The sequence below is a fragment of the Anoplopoma fimbria genome, chromosome 20 (genome assembly GCF_027596085.1).
Source record: "Anoplopoma fimbria isolate UVic2021 breed Golden Eagle Sablefish chromosome 20, Afim_UVic_2022, whole genome shotgun sequence".
Classification (NCBI taxonomy): domain Eukaryota; kingdom Metazoa; phylum Chordata; class Actinopteri; order Perciformes; family Anoplopomatidae; genus Anoplopoma; species Anoplopoma fimbria.
Genome location: NC_072468.1, coordinates 10763534 through 10783499, shown reverse-complemented (window position 1 = coordinate 10783499; position 19966 = coordinate 10763534). Strand labels below are relative to the sequence as shown.

General features: G+C 39.0%; 1 protein-coding gene and 1 long non-coding RNA gene across 2 annotated transcripts; both read left to right on the top strand.

Moving 5' to 3' along the window:
- Positions 1 to 1526: 1526 nt before the first annotated feature.
- LOC129110209 (uncharacterized) lies at positions 1527 to 6190 on the top strand. Its single transcript, XR_008532148.1, has 3 exons — positions 1527 to 1628; positions 3697 to 3862; positions 5933 to 6190. It is a non-coding gene; the product is annotated as an uncharacterized LOC129110209 (long non-coding RNA).
- An 8177-nt stretch (positions 6191 to 14367) lies between these two features.
- On the top strand, positions 14368 to 19535 carry LOC129109250 (potassium voltage-gated channel subfamily G member 4-like). Its single transcript, XM_054621276.1, is given in 3 exon segments — positions 14368 to 15096; positions 18210 to 18432; positions 18435 to 19535. Coding segments are annotated over 3 exon segments (1587 nt in total). The 3' UTR covers positions 19070 to 19535.
- Positions 19536 to 19966: the final 431 nt, after the last annotated feature.

Sequence of the window (19966 nt, the reverse complement as noted above, 5' to 3'; positions counted from 1 at the left end):
TAATCCTGCACGTCATGTTTTAACAGCAGCTGCTGTTAGAGTAATTAATGAAGTGGTGGAGGGTGACCTTTGCAGCTAATGAGACGGATTCATTCATTCGTCATTTCATTCATCTCTGCAGCGTGCAGAATCGTCGACCAATCCTACTACGGAAACACATGACACAGTTTGTGGTGAGCTGTGTTCCTGCTGCTAGCGCAGTGGTAAACCATTGTAGTTTACACTTAGAAGTGAAGGTGTGATAAAGCTTTCAGTTGCATGCGATCACTCATCCTGTAAGTGGCCCTTTGAGTCAGATTTTAGCACCAACACAGCTTGTTCAGCTCCACTGATTCTACTTACATACAGCATTAGAATGCTTGTTAATACAATAGGAGTTGTGTTTTTTGTTTCTTGGTTTACCAAACATAAAAACAAAGAATGCAACCTGATTGGTGGATCTATTTTCATTCTCCCTCACTATCTGCGGAAAAAGCATACTTTATCACATTCCTTCACCTCTATAGACCATAAAATGTTCCTTTGTTCATTATTGCCAATAATTATTAAAGGGGACATATAAAGTAATGAGAATATCGGAATCAGATTTGGTTCCCATTCCTATGTCACATGCAGGCCTTTGTTTAGTTGATGCTTCAGTTTTCTCAAACTCGAATCTCCTGAAAGGATTATTTTTTTAAACTCTAATCTGCTTTATGTTGTTTTTTTGTACCTTTCCTGTTGCTTTTGAACTAGGTGCAATATTTTTCTTGCAAGCTGATCAGAGCAGACAGGGATTTCTTTAGAGGGGGTCTTAAAGAGACAGGCGCTTAAATTAATGAATAAATTGTTTTTCTAGCATTAGAACAAATAAACTTGTTCTAGTAGAAATCCAGAACATAAGTATGAACCTGAAAATGAGCTTGATATGACCCCTTTAAGCAAAAATCAATTTACCTCATGATCTTCATTATTAAGCATGCTAGAAGCCACCTGCACAACACTGCCTTGAGGAAACAAATGGAAATTAAAGTCTAGTAATATATATAAAATAAAATATGTCTTTAAACTATCAATTATGCTTCCTGCAAATCATATTTATTTTATTTAAAATTCAAATGTATGTCTGTGGCTCTGCTTCCTTGAACGGTGTTCCCGCCACAAAAAGCAACATTAAACCCATTTCAGCTCACTTGATGTCACAACATAAGAAATAATATATGTATATATGTGAGGGTGTGGGTATCAGAAGGACTGTACAGGGTAGCAGATACTCACCAAGGACCCACTTTTTGGTTTGCACATGCACTATAACTTTGTAATGCAGGACCATATTCAGCCACTAGATGACAACCTAATCTATTTTTTGTTTTAACTAAGGGTCAAAGCCAGAATGTTATCTAAGTGGTAAATGGGCAAATAAAGCCCAAGATGCACCTATATCTCAGTTTGTAAAAATGTATCTTTTTAAACATCCTATTAGGCAAGACAGTTTCTGAGGTGAGACTACCCATGGGATTTGCATTAGGTACAGAGGAGATGTGGAACATGCAAATGCTGGCTCAACTCTTTCAGGCCTCACACCACCCTGATCCTACTAACTGGAGTCCTGCGGTTCTCTGAGGTATACTTCTTGTCATATGTCACAGGTACTGCTGTATTCTTTCATTTCAATTTGTTTCATGACTTTGGTAATCACTTTGTTCCTAATAACTTCATATCATTGTTTTCTGTTTTTTATTTTAATATGCCTTGTGGGACCCCAGTCAAAAGAACCCAATTCTACATCTGCATTTTAATAAATGGAACTACTTATTGAGTTCTTGTTTGCCATTGGTCCTAACTTAAAGCATCACACACTATCAGGAGGTCAGGGACACTCTGGCAGTCATTTTAGGGAGGCAGGCACAAAAAAAAAAAAAAATCTTAATTACTTTTAGTCAACCTTTATTTTGATGGGGGCACACAGTGAGGTCTCTATCTACATTTTTATTGTACAACAAAGTTTGAATGACTGTGGGTTTGTTTCAATTATTTCACTTTCTCTGTGAAAATCGGTTGGTTTCACCATATAAATATCACACAAATAATGTTTACTTCAAATGAAAATGACTAATGACTAAAACCAAATGAAAGGATGGTAAATAAGCTTTTAAATACTTGGGAGAAAAGCTGCAGTTTTTTAAATAAAAGATAGTATGTATTTTCATTTTACACAATATGTAAATCCCCTAAAAGAATAATATTCTGCCTTTTTACCCCAAATGACATTAGTTACATAAATTATCCTGTTTTGATAAGAAACAAGTGAACATTTTGCTATAAGATCATTTTTCTTATTTTAGTTTATTCAGTTGATATGTTAAATTTGTTGGTAGGATGATCTGTTCATAGGCTGGATTTGTACACATGATGCCTTATGATGTAATATATCCTCTACATGTAATGTCCCACCCACACACAGCAGTTGGCCAAAATGCAAATGTACAATGTGTAAAAAATAGACATTTGAAAACAGAGAATTCATGGATGGGTAACTTTGCTCAGATCACCTGGTTTTCAGCTTCTTGTTCACACCATTATCAGCACACCAACGGTGCCTATATTTGTATTCTTTATGTAGTATTACTTGACTTTATGGCAGAGTTGATATGAAGTCTTCACGTTATTTCTGGTTCTTAGGATTTCTTGTCCAAATCCTATCGGCATGAGTAAAACTTTAAATTGAAATATGTAAACTTAAATAACTTTTAAAAATGTAAACAAACCAAACCAATTTTTTTTACTTATAGAAATAAATAAAAACCTAATAAAAACTTAAATCAAACTTTTAAAAAATTGTTAAAAACTTAACTTAAACTAAAAAACTTGAACTTTAATTTAAACGTTACCAACATATTACATATTAGGTCTTAAAGGTTTTGAAAAAGTGTCTAATTGCGTTTATTTTTGACTGATTTTGCAAATGTGATACTAGAGGGAAAGATTTTAACATCATTATTTAAATTTCTATTGAAAAACATATTAAAATGATTACGGTTTGGGTTTTTCGGCGATCTGTAAAAAACAAAGACATTTTCGTAAGTCTGTAGGACCTGATGAGTGGGCCAGGACATCTCTGCAGCACCAAAATAATTAATTTAGGGTATTTTGACTAATTTTGCCTTTAATAAATATTGCGCCTTGCATATTGTAGAATACAATTTCAATTCATTATGCAGCTCTAATACATACATGAAATTCGACTTCTGCATTTAACCCATCCCTGGCATTAGGAGCAGTGTGCTGCTGTAAAGCACCCAGGGCACAACTGGGGGTTCAGTGTCTTGCTCAAGGACACTTTGACAGGTAGACAGGAGGAACCCAGGATCGAACCGTCAACTTTGTGATTAGTGATTAGACCAAAGTCGCTCCAAAATAACAAAAAATAGTCAAATTTGAATACATATCAGTCTTTTGAGATTCATTACTGACAGTGTGGAGTTTTTTCCAGAGCTGAGGGACGTATGGAAGATTCCAAACATTTGAGGGTCAAAGAAACTGCTAGTTCACTTGCATTACAGGCCTTTTGGATGCAGAAGATCCTGAACTTTTTTAAGGATGTTAGAGAATAGTGTGTCAGTGAGAATGTTATCTAAGTGGTAAATGGGCAAATAAAGCCCAAGATGCACCTATATCTCAGTTTGTAAAAATGTATCTTTTTAAACATCCTATTAGGCAAGACAGTTTCTGAGGTGAGACTACCCATGGGATTTGCATTAGGTACAGAGGAGATGTGGAACATGCAAATGCTGGCTCAACTCTTTCAGGCCTCACACCACCCTGATCCTACTAACTGGAGTCCTGCGGTTCTCTGAGGTATACTTCTTGTCATATGTCACAGGTACTGCTGTATTCTTTCATTTCAATTTGTTTCATGACTTTGGTAATCACTTTGTTCCTAATAACTTCATATCATTGTTTTCTGTTTTTTATTTTAATATGCCTTGTGGGACCCCAGTCAAAAGAACCCAATTCTACATCTGCATTTTAATAAATGGAACTACTTATTGAGTTCTTGTTTGCCATTGGTCCTAACTTAAAGCATCACACACTATCAGGAGGTCAGGGACACTCTGGCAGTCATTTTAGGGAGGCAGGCACAAAAAAAATAAAATAATCTTAATTACTTTTAGTCAACCTTTATTTTGATGGGGGCACACAGTGAGGTCTCTATCTACATTTTTATTGTACAACAAAGTTTGAATGACTGTGGGTTTGTTTCAATTATTTCACTTTCTCTGTGAAAAATCGGTTGGTTTCACCATATAAATATCACACAAATAATGTTTACTTCAAATGAAAATGACTAATGACTAAAACCAAATGAAAGGATGGTAAATAAGCTTTTAAATACTTGGGAGAAAAGCTGCAGTTTTTTAAATAAAAGATAGTATGTATTTTCATTTTACACAATATGTAAATCCCCTAAAAGAATAATATTCTGCCTTTTTACCCCAAATGACATTAGTTACATAAATTATCCTGTTTTGATAAGAAACAAGTGAACATTTTGCTATAAGATCATTTTTCTTATTTTAGTTTATTCAGTTGATATGTTAAATTTGTTGGTAGGATGATCTGTTCATAGGCTGGATTTGTACACATGATGCCTTATGATGTAATATATCCTCTACATGTAATGTCCCACCCACACACAGCAGTTGGCCAAAATGCAAATGTACAATGTGTAAAAAATAGACATTTGAAAACAGAGAATTCATGGATGAGCAACTTTGCTCAGATCACCTGGTTTTCAGCTTCTTGTTCACACCATTATCAGCACACCAACGGTGCTATATTTGTATTCTTTATGTAGTATTACTTGACTTTATGGCAGAGTTGATATGAAGTCTTCACGTTATTTCTGGTTCTTAGGATTTCTTGTCCAAATCCTATCGGCATGAGTAAAACTTTAAATTGAAATATGTAAACTTAAATAACTTTTAAAAATGTAAACAAACCAAACCAATTTTTTTTACTTATAGAAATAAATAAAAACCTAATAAAAACTTAAATCAAACTTTTAAAAAATTGTTAAAAACTTAACTTAAACTAAAAAACTTGAACTTTAATTTAAACGTTACCAACATATTACATATTAGGTCTTAAAGGTTTTGAAAAAGTGTCTAATTGCGTTTATTTTTGACTGATTTTGCAAATGTGATACTAGAGGGAAAGATTTTAACATCATTATTTAAATTTCTATTGAAAAACATATTAAAATGATTACGGTTTGGGTTTTTTCGGCGATCTGTAAAAAACAAAGACATTTTCGTAAGTCTGTAGGACCTGATGAGTGGGCCAGGACATCTCTGCAGCACCAAAATAATTAATTTAGGGTATTTTGACTAATTTTGCCTTTAATAAATATTGCGCCTTGCATATTGTAGAATACAATTTCAATTCATTATGCAGCTCTAATACATACATGAAATTCGACTTCTGCATTTAACCCATCCCTGGCATTAGGAGCAGTGTGCTGCTGTAAAGCACCCAGGGCACAACTGGGGGTTCAGTGTCTTGCTCAAGGACACTTTGACAGGTAGACAGGAGGAACCCAGGATCGAACCGTCAACTTTGTGATTAGTGATTAGACCAAAGTCGCTCCAAAATAACAAAAAATAGTCAAATTTGAATACATATCAGTCTTTTGAGATTCATTACTGACAGTGTGGAGTTTTTTCCAGAGCTGAGGGACGTATGGAAGATTCCAAACATTTGAGGGTCAAAGAAACTGCTAGTTCACTTGCATTACAGGCCTTTTGGATGCAGAAGATCCTGAACTTTTTTAAGGATGTTAGAGAATAGTGTGTCAGTGAGAATGTTATCTAAGTGGTAAATGGGCAAATAAAGCCCAAGATGCACCTATATCTCAGTTTGTAAAAATGTATCTTTTTAAACATCCTATTAGGCAAGACAGTTTCTGAGGTGAGACTACCCATGGGATTTGCATTAGGTACAGAGGAGATGTGGAACATGCAAATGCTGGCTCAACTCTTTCAGGCCTCACACCACCCTGATCCTACTAACTGGAGTCCTGCGGTTCTCTGAGGTATACTTCTTGTCATATGTCACAGGTACTGCTGTATTCTTTCATTTCAATTTGTTTCATGACTTTGGTAATCACTTTGTTCCTAATAACTTCATATCATTGTTTTCTGTTTTTTATTTTAATATGCCTTGTGGGACCCCAGTCAAAAGAACCCAATTCTACATCTGCATTTTAATAAATGGAACTACTTATTGAGTTCTTGTTTGCCATTGGTCCTAACTTAAAGCATCACACACTATCAGGAGGTCAGGGACACTCTGGCAGTCATTTTAGGGAGGCAGGCACAAAAAAAAAAAAAAATCTTAATTACTTTTAGTCAACCTTTATTTTGATGGGGGCACACAGTCAGGTCTCTATCTACATTTTTATTGTACAACAAAGTTTGAATGACTGTGGGTTTGTTTCAATTATTTCACTTTCTCTGTGAAAAATCGGTTGGTTTCACCATATAAATATCACACAAATAATGTTTACTTCAAATGAAAATGACTAATGACTAAAACCAAATGAAAGGATGGTAAATAAGCTTTTAAATACTTTGGAGAAAAGCTGCAGTTTTTTAAATAAAAGATAGTATGTATTTTCATTTTACACAATATGTAAATCCCCTAAAAGAATAATATTCTGCCTTTTTACCCCAAATGACATTAGTTACATAAATTATCCTGTTTTGATAAGAAACAAGTGAACATTTTGCTATAAGATCATTTTTCTTATTTTAGTTTATTCAGTTGATATGTTAAATTTGTTGGTAGGATGATCTGTTCATAGGCTGGATTTGTACACATGATGCCTTATGATGTAATATATCCTCTACATGTAATGTCCCACCCACACACAGCAGTTGGCCAAAATGCAAATGTACAATGTGTAAAAAATAGACATTTGAAAACAGAGAATTCATGGATGGGTAACTTTGCTCAGATCACCTGGTTTTCAGCTTCTTGTTCACACCATTATCAGCACACCAACGGTGCTATATTTGTATTCTTTATGTAGTATTACTTGACTTTATGGCAGAGTTGATATGAAGTCTTCACGTTATTTCTGGTTCTTAGGATTTCTTGTCCAAATCCTATCGGCATGAGTAAAACTTTAAATTGAAATATGTAAACTTAAATAACTTTTAAAAATGTAAACAAACCAAACCAATTTTTTTACTTATAGAAATAAATAAAAACCTAATAAAAACTTAAATCAAACTTTTAAAAAATTGTTAAAAACTTAACTTAAACTAAAAAACTTGAACTTTAATTTAAACGTTACCAACATATTACATATTAGGTCTTAAAGGTTTTGAAAAAGTGTCTAATTGCGTTTATTTTTGACTGATTTTGCAAATGTGATACTAGAGGGAAAGATTTTAACATCATTATTTAAATTTCTATTGAAAAACATATTAAAATGATTACGGTTTGGGTTTTTTCGGCGATCTGTAAAAAACAAAGACATTTTCGTAAGTCTGTAGGACCTGATGAGTGGGCCAGGACATCTCTGCAGCACCAAAATAATTAATTTAGGGTATTTTGACTAATTTTGCCTTTAATAAATATTGCGCCTTGCATATTGTAGAATACAATTTCAATTCATTATGCAGCTCTAATACATACATGAAATTCGACTTCTGCATTTAACCCATCCCTGGCATTAGGAGCAGTGTGCTGCTGTAAAGCACCCAGGGCACAACTGGGGGTTCAGTGTCTTGCTCAAGGACACTTTGACAGGTAGACAGGAGGAACCCAGGATCGAACCGTCAACTTTGTGATTAGTGATTAGACCAAAGTCGCTCCAAAATAACAAAAAATAGTCAAATTTGAATACATATCAGTCTTTTGAGATTCATTACTGACAGTGTGGAGTTTTTTCCAGAGCTGAGGGACGTATGGAAGATTCCAAACATTTGAGGGTCAAAGAAACTGCTAGTTCACTTGCATTACAGGCCTTTTGGATGCAGAAGATCCTGAACTTTTTTAAGGATGTTAGAGAATAGTGTGTCAGTGAGAGATGCTGCAGTCGAACATCATTTAATGTATTTATCTCCTCTACCCAAACTTTACAAAAGATAGTGGCAGTATTGGATCTTTTAATGCAAGAAGTAAAGATAAGCTTGAACTACTGTTTGCCTCTCAGAGCGAGAAGTTGCTTGGCAACGGTTCAAAATCAATGACTTGTCTTAGATAACACTAAGGTTGTGCCATCTAATGCCTGACAGCCCACATCAACCCTCCGTCTACTTGCCAGTGTGGAGTTATTGGTACATAAAGGTGAGTAGAGCAGGCCAGCAGGTCATTAAAAAAATCCCCCACAATGCCACAGGGATACCAGGATAGATAACAAACTGCTTTGTCTCACTGCTGTCTTCACGCTGCATCTCTGCAGAGCTGCAGGATCTTTGACTCTGTCTCTCTCAACTCAAGGTCCTAAAACTCCTTCAGCTGCTCGGGGGGACGCCACTCTCAGAGCTGGTCAGCATGGACAAACATCCCACTGCCAAGGTCAACTGTAGCAGTATAATACTACTGATAAATACATTGTATAATAAAAAATCTACTGTACCTCCCCACAGAATGAAGAGAAGTAAATACCTCAATCAGCGATTATTTCCACATCTTGTTTTGCCATTAATGGTATTAACTACAACTGTGTTCCTCACAGCTTTTGTAGGTATGTGATGGAGATTCATGTCTAAGTACACAATTTTGTAAGCGCTCCCAACTGGCTGCTAGAATGCTAACCATTTGTTTTGGTTTGTGTTCTGTGTAGAGGGATGCACAGGTGGTAGTCCCTGCATTGATTACAACAATCCCTCAATAAGTACATAATCTAATGGCGGCTTCACCATCTACAGATATCACAAAAAGTAGAAATTTAGGAGTACAAATTGAGCAGAAAAATTCACTTTTTTTTTTTTAAATGAAAAGTTTAATGTGTATGAACATATAATACATTAAGACGCCCCAGGTTTTATCTAGATACAGCCATTAAACTTCACCAAATGAGTATTACATTAAGACAAAAAAAGAAATGTAAACGTTGGATAAAGCCAGGTTCAAAATGTTTGTTTCATTTTGTCCATATCATGTCAAAGGTTTTTTATGGAGGGAACTTTGGATATTTCTTTGTATCACTCCATAAATTAGAAAATACTGTCAACAGCCATAAAAAAAATAACAATTATCTCCATGTTTTTAGTAATAAAAGGTTGACCCTTCAGACAGGTTATCTTCAGTGAACCACGTCTCTTTAGGTGCAGCATCACAGTAGTGGTTCAAACCTGTTCTGCTGGTGAGCCTCACACTATTGAAACATGATAACAATCCAGAATCTTTCGCTGTTAAAAAAACCATCAGAGTCCTTAAACGCTCTGATGAAGTGCTCCCCGGCAGGGAATTACATACAGTTCATAGCGCTGTGACGTCAAACCGATGGAAGGCAAAAAAAGAAATAAATGCAAGCAAAGACTTTAAACATTTTTAAATGAATACCCTCAGCTGTACATAACATGTTTTCACGTTGTCATGGTAAAGGCCATGGAGAAGGACTTTCGAATGGCCTCAAGGAAGTTCTGGCAAACCGTGAGACGACTCAGAAAGGGGAAACAGGGCTTTTCTCAGGCTGTGCTCAGCAGGGGGGGAGAACTGCAGACCCGGACTGGGGATATTGTCGAGCGGTGGAAAGAACACTTTGAGGAACTCCTGAACCCGACCAACACGTCCTCTGTGGAAGAGGCAGAGTCTGAAGACTCAGGGGAAGACTTGTCCATATGCCTGGCGGAGGTCGTTGAGGTAGTTAAAAAGCTCTTCAGCGGCAAAGCGCCAGGAGTGGATGAGATTCGACCGGAGATGCTAAAGGCTCTGGACATTGTTGGGCTGTCTTGGTTGACACGTCTCTTCACTGTCGCGTGGAAGTCGGGTACAGTGCCTGTGGAGTGGCAGACCGGGGTGGTGGTTCCCATTTTCAAAAAGGGGGACCGGAGAGTGTGCTCCAATTATAGGGGTATCACACTGCTCAGCCTCCCCGGGAAAGTTTACTCCAGGGTGCTGGAAAGGAGGCTCCGTCCGATTGTCGAACCTCGGATTCAGGAGGAGCAATGCGGATTCTGTCCTGGACGTGGAACAGCGGACCATCTCTTTACCCTTGCAGGTCTGTTGGAGGGTGCATGGGAGTTTGCTCATCCAGTCTACATGTGTTTTGTGGACTTGGAGAAGGCCTTCGACCGTGTCCCTCGGGGAGTCCTGTGGGGGGTACTGCGGGAATATGGGGTACCTGGTTCGTTACTACGAGCCATTCGGTCCTTGTATGACCAAAGTGAGAGCTGTGTCCGGATACTCGGAACAAAGTCGAGCTTGTTCCCAGATGGACAGGCGGTTCGGTGCAGCGTCAGCAGTGATGCGGGCGTTGTACCGGACCGTTTTGGTGAAGAAGGAGCTGAGCCGAAAGGCAAAGCTCTCAATTTACCAGTCCATCTACGTTCCAACCCTCACCTATGGTCATGAGCTTTGGGTAGTGACCGAAAGAATGAGATCGCGAATACAAGCGGCCGAAATGAGCTTCCTTCGTAGGGTGGCTGGGCTCAGCCTTAGAGATAGGGTGAGGAGCTCAGACATCCGGAGGGAGCTCGGAGTAGAGCCGCTGCTCCTTCGCAAAGTGATATGTTGCACCAAAGTGCTGTCCCATTCCTATTCACACCATTTCAAACTCTTGCAGCCTCACACACTCAACCATTTACCAGGTGACCTCAGTTAAGTCCCTGAGGGTTCAGGGCCTAAGACCTGAGGGGGGACAATGGGAGTCGGCCAATAAGCATCTACTTAATCAGTGTTACAATTAAGAAGGGTCTTTGGACCCTGGCTGTTTAAAGTAAAAAACTAATGAAAGAAACCTCTGGAAGAGCAACTGAGAGGGGCTCCGCGATAGATGTAGTGTGTACAGATTAAACCAACATAATGAATAAATGACAATAAACAATCCATATGAAAATATGATACATAGAATGTGAGCGTATATTAAGACAATGGATCCGGGAGGACGTCGAGTAGCTTCCAGGTGTCTCTGAAACAGCTGGAACCTGACCTCCTCTCCACCATGTGACCATGCAAAGAGAACAGAGCATCATTTACACAGAGAGGAGAAGGAAACAAACACACTGGTCTTTTCTTTTACTTTTCTACTTCCACTGTCGAGAGAAATCGCCACAACAATAGATCAGCGAGTAGATCATGGCCTTACTCTACCGTGACAAAGGTTTATGGCACAGCCATAAATATCTATCAACTCATGGTCCCTTGACATGATATGGACAAAATGTGGTAAGTTGCAGAAATAACAAGGGTGCAGTGGAGCGAGAGTTCAAATGTCACACATTGTTTCCTCTCCTCCTTTCAGTGCTCAGGATCCATGGGACTCTAATGGTTTTCGGTGTGAGCGTGTTGATGTGTCATGAATACTTACTTCCATCCTCCATCAGATGAACATTGTAGGAGCTACTGTGGTGGAGTAAAAACGGTTGACCGGTGAAAGATATACTAAATAATATTGAAATTGTATGGGATGATACCCGATGTATGTACACAAAAATCTATTCTCACAAAATGTTCTCACATCCACAAACAAGTACAGCACGACTTGATTACAGTACAGTTTCACTTTGTCGGTGTAAATGACCAAACACAATCTGTCTGCTGCCGTATATTTCCTGTGATGCCTCCTCTGTGACATCTGTGTGTGTTTGTCTTTGCCTCTTTATCCTCTTGATATTAATCCTTCCCCCCTGTGGACTTTGGCTGTCAGGCTTTTTTTCTGCATTAAAGCTAAAAGCTTAGAGGGTTGACAAAGTTAATGGATTCTTTTTTAGACCAAAACTGGCGAAAGTGTCCCGATTGTGTTCAGAGTGACCAGGGTCATCCATTAGTCACCCAAAGTTAGGAAGAGGAAGGGAGGAAAGGATGAACGGACAGATGGGAGAGTTTCCCTTTCAACTTCAACTTCAGAATTCAGTTGATGTGTTATGATACATTTGAACGCTGTTACTGCACATCACGTTTTCTGTAAATACATTCTGTGAATAATTTGGAGACAACGGGAGGATATGGAATAGTGTGAATGCCATTTTCAAATGGATTTGTATACCCTAACACCAATTTAAGGTGAGTTACAGAACTTTTTACGAGTACAGCACGCTAGACAATACATGAATGATACTGTATGGAGACTGCAATATAAGTCTTAAGCCTGCAAATATGAATTATAAATATATAGTTTTTATTATATAAGTAATGAAAAAGGGACTTCTTGTGACAAAAAATATGAAATGTTAGATGACTGAGGATCTTTAAATCGTGAAAGTACACTCATACAAGTATTTGTGTCAGCTTTGAGGTAAAAAAGAATGCACTGGAACTTTAAAGGGGACATATAGTGCTCATTTTCAGATCCATACATGTATTTTTTGGTTTCTACTAGAACATGTTTACATGCTTTAATGTTCAGAGAAAGCATTATTTTTCTCATACCGTCTATCTGAGTATACTTCTATTCACCCTGTGTCTGAAACGTTTTGTTTAAGCGCCTGTCTCTTTAAGACCCCCTCAGAAAAATATTGCGCACCTTTGCAATGGTAGTTCTCAAGTCTTGGGTGGAGATACTCAGATTGGGGGGGGAGTCAATTGTTGGAGTCACATGTGACATAGGCCATGTCCACACTACTAAGTTTTCATTTTCAAACGGTGTTTCAAAACAAAAACGATTTCCGTCCACACAAGTGTTTTAGCACCGTTTTTTGTCCATCCACACGTTAACCTTGGAAAACGTTCTCACTCATTTCCTCTTGATTTCGTAGTCTGATTTTACCGTCATAGCTCTGCCGGTGGCTAAAGTCCCTGTCACCCTGGAGAAATGTCATACTTGTGTTTCTTATGGACCTCACAATAGTTGTGCAGAGCAAAAAAAACATTAATTAGAAAAGGAAAGTCCTCCGTTTTGTCTTCATCGGCCTCCTAAAAGCCACAAACCAGGACCTCAAACATTCGCTCCGTAGGGCTGATAACGCCGCTGGACACGCCACTCGCTAGTGTCTCCAATAACAGCTGCTTTCTCCACATGTTGGCAGTAGTAGAATTATAAAATTCAGAATTTATCTGCACAACAGTTGCTAGTATAGACAACATGTTCAACAACATCTGTCATCCGTTATCCCTGTTGAATTAACCTGGTAGTCGAACGATTATCAAGGCTGTAGTTTGTTTTCCTCCAGAAAGGGTCACCTGATAAGGGCGTGACGAATCAGGGAAGGGCGCATCGATACTGCTAAGACATAATCAAGTAGCAAATGCGGTTTTCTAAGTTATCATTTTAAAACTTCTCCGTTTCCGCCTGTCTACTCTAGGAGGGAACCCGGCATTTTTAAACTTATCTGTCCTCGGGAGTGTTTTCAAAACCACTCTGTTTCCAGTGCCCTAAAACTCCGGCCTACTGTGGAGGTTCAGTATAAACGTAGCAAAAGATATGCGTTTTAAAATGAGAATGTGGTAGTGTGGACATAGGGAGAAGAGCCAAATCTGATTGGCTTGTTGACTCACATGTTGTCATATCTAGGCAATCCTCTGGACTGGATTGTCTTATTTCACAGTTTGTGGGTTGGTAGGGACTCCAGATACCCAGATGTATGTGCATTTTAAAAAAGTGATATTTCATGAGGTATCCCCTTAAAGTAACCGGCTAAATCCACTCTGAAACCATAAGAAAAAACAAGAACAAACTAAATAAAATATTGATAAAATAAAATAAAATAAAAAACAACTTTAAAGCTGCATTTAATTATTTTTGGCCACTTGGGGGCAGTGGGACATGCTGAATTCATAACATTTCACATATTGGCTTATAAAGTCTTTATAGCTAACATGAAAATGAGACATTAGTATTTGGGGATGTGTTTCGGATGCATGCGATTCCAGTATTCACACTCCTTGTAGCTCATTAGCTGCTAAATGATCCACTACGTTCACCAGCTAGTCACTAACTTTGTCTGCTGAGACAAGTAGTGTACAGTGGGTTTATCAGAGCATGTTTATTAAAAAAGCCACTTTCTGCTGCTGGAACTTGGGTTTCCTGGGATGGAAAAATGGTCAAACGCTCCATAAAGCTCAAGAAAAGATAAATATAACAGAAGATACTCTTCTAAAACCTTGTTTGACGTACCAATATATTCCATAATTTCAGATTTTTCTTCAAGAACTCCAATCAGACCCAATACTGTAACTACAGTCCAGTTCTTTTGTCAAATACAAAACGCCACCATGACCATCGTCGGTGCTGGCTTTGATGAACACTCCTTGAGCAGCGACGAAAGTTACGAACATGTCTTCACAGATAAAGAAAACACAGAGGTCAAAGGTTTGTACTTCCAGCGCGCTCGGCTGCTCTTTGGGCCAACGGCATCGCGCCGGCACCACGATCCTTCCCAGCAGGCCCTCATCAACGTGGGGGGCATTCGGTACGCCTTCCCCTGGACCACCCTGGAGGACTTCCCCAAGAGCCGCCTGTGCCGCCTGCGCCTCTGCACCACCCTGAGGGAGATAGCAGAGTTCTGCGATGACTACGACGAGATGCATCACGAGTTCTTCTTCGACCGTGACCCGTTGGCCTTCCGGGCCATCCTCAACTTCCTGGCGAAAGGAAGGTTGCGCTTGCTGCATGAGGTGTGCAACGTGGCCCTGCACTGCGAGCTGCTGTACTGGGGCATCGATGTAGAGCAGATGGAGCCCTGCTGCCGCCACCATGTGATCTCCGCCGTGGAGGAGGTGGCGGCGCACCAGCGCAAGGAGGACAAGTTGCGGGAGAGGAGGATGGCACTGAGGACACCTGTGGCGTACGGTAGCATCTTCCACATGCTCGGAGAAGCGATGGAAAACCCTCATTCGGGATTTGCGGGGAAAGTTTTGGCCTTCCTGTCCATCATGATGGTGGTGGTCACCGTGTTCAGCCTGTGCATCGGCACCATGTCGGACCAACAGGAAGAGGCCATGGTACGTATGAACCAAAGCAATGACGTGTACTGTAAGTCAAAACACAGCGCACTACCCAAAGTTCTGCCAAGAGCATTCCATCATTTGTTATGATTATGGTTGTCAGTCTTGACATCTTGAACTCCCAACATGAAGAAATTATACTCAACTTCCTTTGATCTTTTGAAATTTCAAGTGAGATCAGCTGTTTGCACTTTTTTTTACAGTCTTTACAAACACTATGTTAAAATACTAAATATATACAATACTGGGTACAATACTAAGAATTAAGAATTAAATTAATATCTTGCATGAACTCCCTCCTTGTCCTATTCCTTCAGCCAATTTGAGAATTCAAAGTACAATTGTTACTCAACTATACTAATTATATAACAAATGTTTTTTAAACAATGATGTGTGTTTGGTGCCATAGAGAAAAGAGTGCATGGATCTTGCTCCAAAGTCTAAAAATGTGATCCACTCAGGTGAGAATGCAACAATTTGTTTGACGCCTTGGCAGTAGAACCTTGGTTGTTCTGTTGAAGTTGGAAAAACCAACAGAAGGTGATGTAGGGTGAAAGTCAGCTGTAGGAAGTTTGAGAGACAGTGAGCACGCGGACCAGCTTTTATAACCTGGAAGGCCCAGGTGAGCAGAATCAGGCTGACGACCCTCCTGTGTCGGCAGAAAAAACTTCATTCTGTGTGGCTGTGTAGCAACAAGGCTGTAAAGCCTTGTGCAGCACAAAGTTTATAATCTTAATATTATTATTCTTTTTATTCTCCTTCTTCCGTACAAAAGTTTGCCGCGTAACTCCCGTCGCAGCGTTGCCAGCACATGCGTAAAAAAATACATCAAAACGTGCGGCCTGGTCAGGAATCGAGTGCTACTTCTCTGCTAAGAGATTCGCCCAGCGGTTTCCACGGGAACGGGGGAAAATGGCAAGAAATTATCCCATAGAGATGAATGCGTTTTGGGGGCGTGGAGAGAGCTTAAAAGCACTCAACTTTGGGCCCAGACTGACTCGTCATACTTTAACGTAAAAAATTGATTTGAGGTTTAAAACGTGAAAAAAACTCTGGACTATATTTTGATAGCTAGCACAGATTTCATGACATCAGAGTTTAAGTTTCAGGAAAATGTAAGCCTTTTTCAGAGTTTACAATGGGTGTGTATTGGATGGAATGTTCAGACCTAGAGCACATGATGTCATAGTTAGAGTGAGAGGAGCTTCAAAATCTTGTGAAAAAAATATTTTAAAATTGCCAGAATTCCCACAATTTTCACTCTTCAGGCATATTTTTTGGTTCAAATTGTAGATAAACTTGTCCTAGTCGCAGCCATAACACTATGGAATCCAACAGTGTTACACATTTTACTCCATGTGCCTGAAAGCAACATGAACTCCAACCAACTGCTCCATTAGACTCCATGTTAATTCTGACGACAATTTCTCAAAGAAAGCAGATGGTACCAGTTTTCTAACCTGCTCTGAAGCTCATATTTTTTAAAACAACGAACATAAAAAGTACATCTCTGCGTTCGTCAGAGTGTTAGCTTTCATAAGATAAAAATATTTTTTCCATTAGAATTATGGTTTTACGATTGTAGGTAGGAGTTTGACAGCTAGTTTTGTTCAAAATCAGTGTCTGCTCTCCCCTCTCTTAATTAGTTCACCCAGGTGCTCCCTCACCATGGCAACCAATGACACACGCACAGAAGCATGAGTGCCTGTGTGTGTGTGTGTGTGTGTGTGTGTGTGTGTGTGTGTGTGTGTGTGTGTGTGTGTGTGTGTGTGTGTGTGTGTGTGTGTGTGTGTTTGCGTGTGACCTATGAGTCTCAGAAACAGAGATGAGGAGTGATAGCTCTTCATTCTCAAGTGATCTCGTGGTCACATTTCAAACACCACAAACATAACAAATATATCAACGCGATGGGCAGATCCTTTTCTCTCTATTGATGAACAATGAATATGATGGTCATGGATCATTTTTAAATTACGAGGGTCTTGAATAGATAGAGTGCTGTAAGAATGAATCTTAGAACCCAGAAATAAGTCAGCATTGAAGTCGATGTTTTTTTCTAAATGTGTTTATAGTTAGATGGTGAAATAAGGTCTGTGGTTAACACAAGTTCAGGAGATTTTAATGTTTTGTTGTACGATATAGAATACGTCAGTAAATATCCCTATGGTGAATTTAGAAGATTTTACGTGTCTTAAGAAAAAGCAGTTGCTAACAAGTGGCTTAATGAGACAACTAAACTTCATTACTACATCACTAGTTTTTAAGCTTAGTGGTGTTGACGTGAAGTCAAATGACAGTGATTTATTTTGCTAGCTTTTTACAACTGCCAATTGTATTTTAGCTTTGAATATCAAAAAAAGTGCTAATTTTTGTTTGCCACCGAGATTATTTTCTTCAATAATCCAAAATTGAATTGAAAAATCCCATTGATTTTTTGTCGAGGGGAACTATATTGTGACTAACTGCCTGGTTATCGAACAAAAAGACATCCCTACAGCACTTTATATAAGACAATTTAAAGTTGATTGGTAGCTTCATCCATGTGAGTGATTAGAATTACATTTCCCATAAACCCTATTGCTACATATATTGCTTTTGAAGAGTACTTGATATATGTAATGTCCGTGAAATGGGAAATGGTTATTGCAATGAGTCATTCTACTTTTACTTCAAACCATCACTACTAGTTAACTGACCTTTAAAGTTTAAAATCAACGGATTTGTTGCATTTAAAAAAAGTTGATGTTAGGCAGCTGTTTCTCAAATATTAAATCCTATTTCTTTTTTAATTGCTTCTGCTTGCAAATTCATCCCGACAAGCACACACTGACTATGATAGCATTACTTAGAAAACAACAATGATAACAAGTCAATTTTATTCATATAGGCCAATACTACAAATGTGCCCCAAGTGGCTTTCATATAAATAATATATACAAAAAAATTAAAAAAAATATAAAAAATAATTTAATTTAATTTATTAAAATAAATTATATAAATATAAAACATTCATTGTAATGTATTCCCCACAGGATCTAAAACTGTTTACTGAAACTCAGAGTATGTTTGACAGGATACATATAAGTTGTCATCTTTTTTTGTCTCTGCAGGGTCAATGCTCCCAAAAGTGCCGCAACTTATTCGTGGTGGAGTCAGTCTGCGTTGCTTGGTTCTCCTTGGAGTTCCTGGTGCGATTTTTTCACGCCGAGAGCAAGCTGGAGTTCGCCCGAGGCCCCCTGAACATCATCGATGCCGCCGCCATCGTTCCCTACTATGTCTCCCTGGTGGTGGACCTCAGGGACGAGTCCGTCGAGGACATTATGGCCGGCGGGGGCAGGGCACCCTGGATAAACTAGGTCTGATCCTCCGTGTGATGAGGGCCCTGCGCATCATGTACGTGATGAGGCTGGCCCGCCACTCCCTGGGCTTGAAAACCTTGGGGATCACCATCCAACGGAGCATGACCGACTTCGGCCTGCTGCTGCTCTTCATATGCGTCGGCGTGGCCCTCTTATCCCCGCTGGTGCACCTGGCTGAAAACGAGCTGGCCCCCAACGGCGCCAAGGCCCCCCACCTCAGCTTCAGCAGCATCCCCGTGTCGTACTGGTGGTCCATCATCTCAGTGACCACGGTGGGCTACGGAGACATGGTGCCCCGCAGCATACCCGGACAACTGACGGCGCTGGTCACCATCTTGTCGGGCATCCTCATCCTGTCTTTCCCCTCCACCTCCATCTTCCACACGTTCAACCGCACCTACAAAGAGCTCAAGGATGAGCACAAGAGGCTGTGGAAGGAGGAGAGGGGGGCGGAGCTCGCCAGTATGGCTGAGGAGAGCATGAGAGAACGAGACTCTTGGCGTGATAACTTGCCTGAAAAGGATTTTTTACCTGGACTAGATGATCCTTATTACCTTTTCATGAAAGACATTAAAGTGCTGGCTTGGAGCAAATCTCCAGTGACCTGTTGACACACTATATGACTATTGTGGCTGCTGAGTCGGAGCAAATTCCTGCAGCTATGCTTCAAAATACTGTAGAATGTCTTCCCCGGATAGTGGAGTCTTTTATGGCAGCATCAGAGATGGAGGATATTGACGATTTAGCTTAAATCTTGGATACTGGCTGTTCTCAGCTCATTTTCAGGCTCACACTTGTACTGGGGGTTTCTACGAGAACATGTTTACATAGTTACAAATTCAAAAAACACTTTATTTTTCTCATACTGTCTGTCTGAACATACCTGTATTCACCCTCTGTTTGAAACGCTCTGTTTTAGTGTCTGTCTCTCTCGCCGCAGCCGAGGACTCACTGTGTGTGTGTCAACTACACAGAGTTTAGTGTCACTTCCAACGGTGACCTTATAGTTGTGACATCATAACTTAAAGGTACTATTTTTAAAGGTACCGTTTCTGAATACGAGCTGGGTACTTTTCTCTGTGGACTAAGTTTTTCTTCTACTTTTGCAGTATTCATACTACATAAATAACTCTGCTCTTCTTGGACAAATGTTACCATTGCAGCTGTATTTATTGTTGTATTAAATAAAGAATAGCAATATTCACTATCTATGGAAGTATTTTAATGCAGTTTGTTTTGGATTTAAATGTTGAAAATAATAACATGCAAGTGTAATGTTTGGATATCCACAGAATTTGTTTAGATCCTGGCAATGTAGTTCATATATCACATTTGCATCATCTGATAATTTGGATATTTGTTGCAAAAAAAGAAGAGCTTTTATATATATATATATATATATATATATATATATATATATATATATATATATATATATATATATATATATGTGTGTATATATGTGCACACATACTTGGCCAATAAATAAAATTCTGATTCTGCTAAAA